We start from the raw sequence: 7,489 nt of genomic DNA on the forward strand, positions 1-7,489 counted from the left end.
TGCGCCATAGGCGCTCCAGGGCAATATGGTTGACGTATGCTAGAGTCGAAAGCAACCAATCTGCCCCGCACATCACGCGAGAATTCCCCGAATCCCATCTCCGCCAACACGCAAAAGCTCACTCCACCGCTCGGACCATGCAAACCTGCACAACGGGGTCCTCGGCGACCTTAGCCTTGTCGGATCTTCCGAGACGTCGCAATCTCCACAACATCTCGCACAAATACCGGAGCACAACACAAGTATCATGGATGTAAGACGGGGCGTGGATCGTAATGTGAGCTAGCATGGAAGTTTTACAGATGGTGGGACGTCATGTGCGGGCGCCTGCCACGCACGGAGAAGATGGCTGTGGGGTGCTCGTGGTTCAGGAAGGACGTGCTGCGAGCGGCTGATGGTGGGGAAGAATGGATAGGTAGAGTATACGAGGGCTCGGGCGCTCTCAGAGACCTGTTGGCTTGACTTAATCTGACCGGTGCAGAAGGGGCAGGCCATATGCCTCGGTCTGCTAGCGGGACGCTGGCTCCAAGCTCGCTGCTTTGGGATGAGCTTTGCGACGCTCGCAGAATAGGAAGTCCAGGCAGCCACTAGCACGTTGCAGCGCTTGTTTGGTCGTCCGGCTGCTTCACCCTCCTATCAGCTCATTCACCACCGTATCGTCTGACACATTCCGAACACTAAGGAAGACAGCGAGAACGGTCCGGGTTCGTCAAGAAGGTATGTCAGCGGGCGTGCTGCCTTAGCACGGAATCTGGTGCAAACTTTGGGACTCACTTGGCTCCTCGGTAGTTCAGCTTCTTCAAGGTCTCGATTACTCTTGCGCGCTCGAAGCCCTGATGTGGCGAGTGGGGTACATGGGTTAGCGCACAGGCCTGTTTCGTAAGGCTTCCCCCGTTTGGATAGCGGGTACCCCGCCTTTCTTACTCACCATTCCGCAAAACTGCTCTACATGCTCCTTCTTCAACCCGGCTCGTTTCACATCGTCGTCTGCACCTCCTGCAGCCCCACCGGTGAGCTCGGGAGGACGAGCGCTTTCCGAACCATTGGCATAGATGTCTGTCCAGTAACGCGCTGTCTGCTCCCAGCTGCTCTTGTCTGTGAGGTAGTGCTTTGCGCTGGATGAGGAAGAGGATGAGGCACAGCAAGATGAGTTGCAATTCGAGAAGGGCCGTTTCTGAGCGCAACTCACACTTCTGCGTCCTGAGGGTCATTCGGCTCGGGGGAGCAGAGCAGACTCCGCAATGATAGCAACGTAGACTTCAGAGTGAGAATCTGCCATGCGGAGAGAGGGATCCGCATACGGCGGTGTGTGAGCTTAGTCTCCTCCCCTACTCAGTCGTTCAGTCGATTGACTCACTGGGCTCCATGCATCCTTCAAGATGTCCAGACAGATAGCTCCGCTTGCAGAAGAGATGTTCGGGTGATAGACTTTGGTGATGAACTTCATCTTGAGAGGCTGGAACGGATACGAGTCTGGAACTTGAATGTCTACATCGAAGAGCCCCTTTTCGTAAGGAGAACCTTCCGGACCGGGGAATGTGCCTACCAGGTGGAAGGGCGAGTCTGAGAGGCGAGAGCGGGCAGAGGATGAGACAGGAAGCACGATCCAGGAATGTGAGCTGCCAGGTATCGAAAGGACGCCCTGATCTGGCTGATATCGCCTGCCTCGAGCTACTCACCACTGAGCAGGGCAATCTCGATCTTGGAGTACTTGTCATTTTTGATGTCTTGGATCTCCTACGAGGGGACAGGATGTGCATGGGATCATAAGAGGGGGTCAGAGACGTTGGCTTCGAGCTGTTGGCTCAGACGCATCGCCCATTCTCTTCTCTGTAGTCTGCCGCTGACCTTGTTCACCCTCCTCAGTCTAGGGTCTGCCATTGCTATGTATGCTGCTCCTCAGCTTCCACTGCCGTGTACGGGGGAACTTTGCAGGCTACTTCTTCGGACGCAAAGGTGGCAGAAGGGAGGTCCCTGATAGCAGCGTGAGGTGAACAAAGGTGCGTGGCGGTCTTGATGTGCTGCTGATCGCTTCTGCTCTGCAGTCTGGTACCGAGATGGACGTGGCTGATGGATTGAGGGATATGAGAGGCAGGAAGAGAATGAGACAAGAATGATCGGGCGCCCTGGCTTCTTTGCTTGGACTCAGAGTGCCTTCTGACAGGTGTGTCGTGGGTGGAGCAGTGCAGTGGCCGATGCACGCCTGCTCGTCTCACTCGGTGCCTGACAAACAGAGCTTTGGCCCGAGGCAGTGGCGGACTTTGGCATCGGGCGTTGGATCTTCCGCTTTCCGCCCTGCCTGCCTACACACAACCCACGCAAGCAAGCACCATCCGCACCACATCCGCTTCTTGCAGTCTTATCAGAACTGCGAAGCGTTGACTGTTCCCTCCGAGTCGGTGATTCCATAGATGCCTCAGTCAGAAGCATGGGAAGATGTCCCACAAGATGCTAGCTTGAGCTTCGGCAAGCACTTTCATGACCTCCTGCAAGCATATCGGGGAGGACTTGTAGCCAACTCCAATGGCTCGCTGGGCAGTCAAGGGCAGTTCGGAGGTCGACGCCCGATACTTAGAGTCCTGATGGTCAGACATGGCGTGAGTAACAATGCGAAGACGTCCCACAGAGCTTCCCAAGTTCGCGATCACTCACTCTGCCACTTCTCCTCCCACCAGGAAACGGCCTACAACGTCCAAGGCATCATCCAAGGCCAAATGGATACGCCTCTCAACGCTCTCGGTCGCAAGCAGGCCCTCTTGACCGGCAGGGCTCTGGCAAACACTCCACTAGACGCAGTGTACTCCAGTCCACTGCAGCGCACAATGGACGTGGGTATTCTCGCCAGCGATCAAGCGGGTGTTGATAGCGAGCTGACTTCCTCTGTCCCACTCTCCTCGCCCGCAATTGCGCATCGCCTGCCCACTTCTCTCTCGTAGACAGCTGCCGCGATTCATGGCTCGCATCCTGCTAGAGCAGCCATAGCCGTCGTTCCCGACGATCGCCTCAAGGAGCGCGCATTTGGCTCCCTGGAAGGCAAGTCCTACAAGGGCAAAAAGGGAGACACAATACCTGGTATAGAAAAGACGCAAGAGCTGCAGGACCGCGTTGCTTCCTTCTGGAACGACCTGATAGAGCGAGAGGCCAAGCAGGCTCAAGAAGAGCAAGACAGGGGAGACATACGCACCGTGCTGCTCGTTGGTCACGGAGCGGCCCTCAGCGCTCTACTGGAGGTCCTGACCCCATACGCTCTCTTGGAGCCAGGAGTTCAGCCATCGCGGTTATGGAACTGCTCTATCACGGAGATGGCCGTCTTCTTGCCCCGTCTACACGCCGCTCGAACCTCAAACGGAGAGTCGTCAGCGTCCTCCTGGAAGGTCAAGCCCACGCATCTGCTTCGGGAGGCAGGTGCCAAGGGGGAGCAATTCGAGCGAAGTGTAGCACTGACTCGGTGGGCCGGTGAGTGCACGAAGCGAGCCAGACAGACCTGAAGCTCTGTGCGTACCGTCTTTGGGCAAGCTGACACAGTACGGACGCTGTCTTCCGCCATTGCCAACCTTCGGCAGACGTTCGTCACCTTGAGGTACCTGCAGATGAGAAGGAATCTACAGCATCAAACGGTCATGCGAAGGAAGTGCCTGGCGCAGAGGATGACAGCGTGATCGCTGTTCACAAAGGCACAAATGCGGACGAGATCACCCTAGAGGAAGACGAGAAGTAATGAAGGAGCGAGGAGTCATCAGCAGCGAGATGCGTAGGTTCTCGCGAGCAACCCTTATCATTATAAATAGATCGGTTAGCCTCTATACAGTGCCTCAATGGATGAGTTCAGAGACCTTGCTAAATCAGGCCGGCCTTTCAGAGACTGCGTCATTTTTGTGTATTGCAGAGCTGTGACACGTATTCTACACTTCGTCGACGATCTTGTAGCCCTTGACCTGTAGTGAAGCCGAAATATCCATGGTCAGCGCTGTTACTGATGACATACGAGCCGACCATGTCGAGCCCGGGCAGCCCTGTTTTGCCGACTTCGTCACAGGTGTAGCCCACAATGCCCAGAACAACCCTGGTCCAGTGACCTCGCTTGCTCGATCTGAATCTCTTCTGGCCATAACTTCGTGACTGGCCGTGTCCTTCCGCTCGATCTTTAGCTGTAGCACTCACCTTTGCATCCTTCAACAACTCCAGGTACGTCTCCACAAGTGGCTTGCAAACAGCATAGTGGTTTACTCCCTCTGCCTTTTGGCACTTCTGTAGCTCCTCCCTGACGATCCTCGCCTCCATTGTCTTGATCCAGTTGTTGCGGAGCGTCTCGTTGCGGGCAGCGAGGGTTGCTGGGAGTGCGGAATGGGAAGAACAGACAGGTAAGCGGGAGGCTCAAGGGGTGCTCGAGTTTTTTGCTGCAGGACTCACCCTCAAACTCTTCCTGGCTTGGTAGCTTGTTCATCGCGCTGGTTGTTGGTCGGGCGTTGCGATGGCTCGGGATCCAGGATGGTCGTAGCGTCAGTCGTCCGTCTCCCCACTTGAGACTGAGGCGTCTCCCTTCCGTTCCGGGGAAGGTGAGCGCGCGGTGTGGCTTGGCCTCCCGGCTCGCGCTTTCCCCGTGTTAGGCCTTTGGTTGCCGACTCGGGCAAGGAAGATTTACGGCGCATGGCAGGGGCATGAATTCGAGTCAAGGGCCAACCAACCGGTAAGGCTCGACCACACTCCTTCCCTCTCTGCCTTCTACCATCAGGCTCAGATTACCCTCGACAACGACAAGAACGACTGGCTTCCTGACTCATCTGCGCCGAGTACCAGTACACATACTTCATCCTCCTACGCGCCCCTCACCATGGCCTTCGCAGCCCACTTGGCCCGCTCGCGGGCTCTCGTAGCCACCGCTCGAGCGACATCCACTTCCTCCTCTTCGGCCTCCTCTTCTTCCTCAGCTATGCCTTCACGATCTTTTGTCACCGCTTCGAAAGCTCCTCGCTTCGTCTCATCACAGATCTCGTCGATGACAAGGAGAAACATCAGCTCGAACGCACCGAAGGAACAAGCTGCCGCCGCTACTGCCGCCAAGCCAGCCGTATCACCGTGCGTTTGCTGCAGCACAAGAGAGGAAAGAAGCCAGTCCACGACGCTGACCGCTACCTAGCACGCCCACTGATCACTTTCGACCTTTTGCAGACGTCCTGAGCCTTCTCCCGCTTTCCAGCAAACACCTTCCCCCCTAGCTAACCGCTCTGCTTCTGCATTGGACCCTTCCTTTGTGGGCATGTCGGGGGGTCAGATCTTTCACGAGATGATGCTGCGTCACGGCGTGAGACACATCTTCGGTTACCCTGGAGGAGCCATTCTCCCCGTGTTCGACGCCATCTACAACTCTTCAGAATTCGACTTCATCCTCCCGCGCCGAGAAGACGGAGCTGGCCACATGGCAGAAGGCTACGCTCGAGTCAGTGGCAAGCCTGGCGTTGTCCTGGTGACAAGTGGACCCGGCGCTACAAATGTCGTGACTCCCATGCAAGACGCCATGAGCGATGGTACGCCCATGGTCGTCTTCTGTGGTCAGGTTGCCACCTCTGCCATTGGATCGGACGCCTTCCAAGAAGCCGACATGCTCGGCATCTCTCGCAGCTGCACAAAGTGGAATGTCATGGTGAAGGACATCAGCGAGATGCCCCGAAGGATCAATGAGGCCTTCAAGATTGCAACGAGCGGTAGGCCAGGCCCCGTTCTCGTGGATCTGCCCAAGGACGTCACTGCTGGAATCCTCCGTCAAGCTCTGCCCTTTAGCAGCACTCAGCCCAACACAACTGACCTTCCCAGTCGAGCTGCTGCCAGGCCTCGTATCCGTGGCGCACTGCGCCAGCAGGCCAAGGGTGACGCTACTTCCCTCACACCGGCCATGACTGAGGCTGCTCGACTGATCAGCACCGCCAAGCGTCCGGTCATCTACGCCGGTCAGGGTATCTTGTCGACCCCTGAAGGTCCTAAGCTCCTCAAGGAGCTGTCACACCGCGGCCAGATCCCTGTGACCACTACTCTGCAAGGTTTGGGAGCATTTGATGAGCTGGACCCTCTCTCCTTGCACATGCTGGGTATGCACGGCTCAGCATACGCCAATTTGGCTATGCAAGATGCCGATCTGATCATCGCTCTCGGCGCTCGTTTCGATGACCGAGTGACTGGCCGCGTGGACAAGTTCGCCCCTCACGCCAGGGCTGCTGCGCTGGAAGGTCGCGGTGGTATCGTACACTTCGAGATCATGCCCAAGAACATCAACAAGGTTGTGCAGGCAACTTGCGCCATCGAAGGAGACGTCGTCAAGAACCTGGCCAAGGTCCTGCCGTTCATTGAGGCTGGTCCTTCAAGGAAGGAGTGGCATCAGACAATCGACAACTGGAAGAAGCTATATCCCTTCACCTACAAGCCCTCTGACCCCTCGAAGGGCGAGCTGATGAAGCCCCAGGAGGTCATTGAAGCCCTTGACCAGGCCGTGGCCCATCGAAAGGAGGACGTCATCATTACCACCGGAGTGGGACAGCATCAGATGTGGGCCGCACAGCACTACCGATGGAGGCATCCTCGCACATGGGTCTCTTCGGGTGGACTAGGTACCATGGGTTTCGGAGCCCCCTCTGCTATCGGAGCCCAGGTGGGCGCGCCAGACAAGATCGTCATTGACATTGATGGAGATGCCTCTTTCAGCATGACAGCAATGGAGCTGCAAACCGCAACACAATTCAGCATCCCTGCCAAGTTCCTCGTCTTGAACAACTCGGGGCAGGGCATGGTTGTGCAATGGCAGGACCTCTTCTACGAGGAGCGCTACGCGCACACAAAGCAGATCAACCCGGACTTCTGCATGCTCGCAAAGTCCATGGGATGCCATGCGATCCATATTGCGTCAGCCGAGGAGCTGCCGGCCAAGATGAAGGAGTTCATCGAGTACGATGCAGGGCCGGTACTGTGTGAGGTAGTCATCGATCAGAAGGAGCACGTCTACCCCATGGTCCCCGCTGGTAAGGCCCTGCATGAGCAGGTCCTGCATCCTTCGTTGAAGAACCAACATAACGTGAGGAAGTAGACGCCTGCATAACGTCACCGCTGCAGCTCTTCCACACGATCCTTTGGAGGGCTACCTTCAGGACGTCTATCAAAATGAGGTGGCGGTGGGTAGGCCCTGGCCTGCAGACCGAGCTTGCCCACCTCACCCTTTCCTTGCCTCTGTTTTAATTCATGTACTTTTGGCGTGCTTTTTCCTTCTCCACATCCGTCATCGCAATGGCAATACTTGCTCCGTAGTCCCCAAGGCGTTGCTTCTTTGTGAGTGAGGCGAGGTGGAACGACGGCAAACTTCCTCCTGGCATGCATCGAGACTGATAGGAGGTGCTCAAATCATCCTGGGCGAAGCGCACCGTGGAGCCTCGTGACTGTCTGCCAAGTGCCCGGAACGGTATGAGATGACCGGGACACTGAGGGATGCCGGATGCTTCGGCGGAGA

At 56.7% G+C, this 7,489-nt stretch overlaps 4 protein-coding genes across 4 annotated transcripts; 2 read left to right on the plus strand and 2 right to left on the minus strand.

The window, feature by feature from the left end:
* Positions 1-399: 399 nt before the first annotated feature.
* BCV69DRAFT_284677 (putative UBC1-E2 ubiquitin-conjugating enzyme) lies at positions 400-1,987 on the minus strand. Its single transcript, XM_025493128.1, has 7 exons — positions 1,849-1,987; positions 1,680-1,737; positions 1,358-1,563; positions 1,190-1,272; positions 929-1,115; positions 775-833; positions 400-677 (listed from the first exon to the last, which is right to left on the minus strand). The coding sequence occupies exons 1-7, from the start codon at positions 1,879-1,881 to the stop codon at positions 626-628; spliced, it is 678 nt and encodes a 225-aa protein (XP_025346241.1). The 5' UTR covers positions 1,882-1,987; the 3' UTR covers positions 400-625.
* A 321-nt stretch (positions 1,988-2,308) lies between these two features.
* Positions 2,309-3,934, plus strand: BCV69DRAFT_284678 (phosphoglycerate mutase-like protein). The gene is made up of 3 exons (XM_025493129.1): positions 2,309-2,597; positions 2,676-2,828; positions 2,937-3,934. The coding sequence occupies exons 1-3, from the start codon at positions 2,412-2,414 to the stop codon at positions 3,486-3,488; spliced, it is 891 nt and encodes a 296-aa protein (XP_025346242.1). The 5' UTR covers positions 2,309-2,411; the 3' UTR covers positions 3,489-3,934.
* BCV69DRAFT_251616 (hypothetical protein) lies at positions 3,868-4,444 on the minus strand (the record flags this gene model as incomplete). Its single annotated transcript, XM_025490439.1, has 2 exons — positions 3,868-4,331; positions 4,411-4,444. The coding sequence occupies 2 exons, from the start codon at positions 4,442-4,444 to the stop codon at positions 3,868-3,870; spliced, it is 498 nt and encodes a 165-aa protein (XP_025346243.1).
* Positions 4,445-4,677: 233 nt separating this feature from the next.
* Positions 4,678-7,360, plus strand: BCV69DRAFT_284679 (putative acetolactate synthase). The gene is made up of 2 exons (XM_025493130.1): positions 4,678-5,076; positions 5,170-7,360. The coding sequence occupies exons 1-2, from the start codon at positions 4,832-4,834 to the stop codon at positions 7,070-7,072; spliced, it is 2,148 nt and encodes a 715-aa protein (XP_025346244.1). The 5' UTR covers positions 4,678-4,831; the 3' UTR covers positions 7,073-7,360.
* The last annotated feature ends 129 nt before the right edge of the window (positions 7,361-7,489 follow it).

This window comes from Pseudomicrostroma glucosiphilum (assembly GCF_003144135.1).
Source record: "Pseudomicrostroma glucosiphilum strain MCA 4718 unplaced genomic scaffold BCV69scaffold_13, whole genome shotgun sequence".
Lineage (NCBI taxonomy): Eukaryota > Fungi > Basidiomycota > Exobasidiomycetes > Microstromatales > Microstromataceae > Microstroma > Microstroma glucosiphilum.

What these genes read in the sequence shown, in the direction of transcription:
- BCV69DRAFT_284677 (XM_025493128.1), bottom strand. Translation starts at nt 1,881, where the DNA reads ATGGCAGACCCTAGACTGAGGAGGGTGAACAAG. An exon ending in GACTGAGGAGGGTGAACAAG is followed by an intron (nt 1,738 to 1,848) that starts GTCAGCGGCAGA and finishes GTCCCCTCGTAG; the next exon opens with GAGATCCAAGACATCAAAAA. An exon ending in TGAAGGATGCATGGAGCCCA is followed by an intron (nt 1,273 to 1,357) that starts GTGAGTCAATCG and finishes TCCGCATGGCAG; the next exon opens with ATTCTCACTCTGAAGTCTAC.
- BCV69DRAFT_284678 (XM_025493129.1), top strand. Translation starts at nt 2,412, where the DNA reads ATGCCTCAGTCAGAAGCATGGGAAGATGTCCCACAAGATGCTAGCTTG. An exon ending in TCCTGATGGTCAGACATGGC is followed by an intron (nt 2,598 to 2,675) that starts GTGAGTAACAAT and finishes TCCTCCCACCAG; the next exon opens with GAAACGGCCTACAACGTCCA. An exon ending in CACTGCAGCGCACAATGGAC is followed by an intron (nt 2,829 to 2,936) that starts GTGGGTATTCTC and finishes TCTCTCTCGTAG; the next exon opens with ACAGCTGCCGCGATTCATGG.
- BCV69DRAFT_284679 (XM_025493130.1), top strand. Translation starts at nt 4,832, where the DNA reads ATGGCCTTCGCAGCCCACTTGGCCCGCTCGCGGGCTCTCGTAGCCACC. An exon ending in GCCAAGCCAGCCGTATCACC is followed by an intron (nt 5,077 to 5,169) that starts GTGCGTTTGCTG and finishes GACCTTTTGCAG; the next exon opens with ACGTCCTGAGCCTTCTCCCG.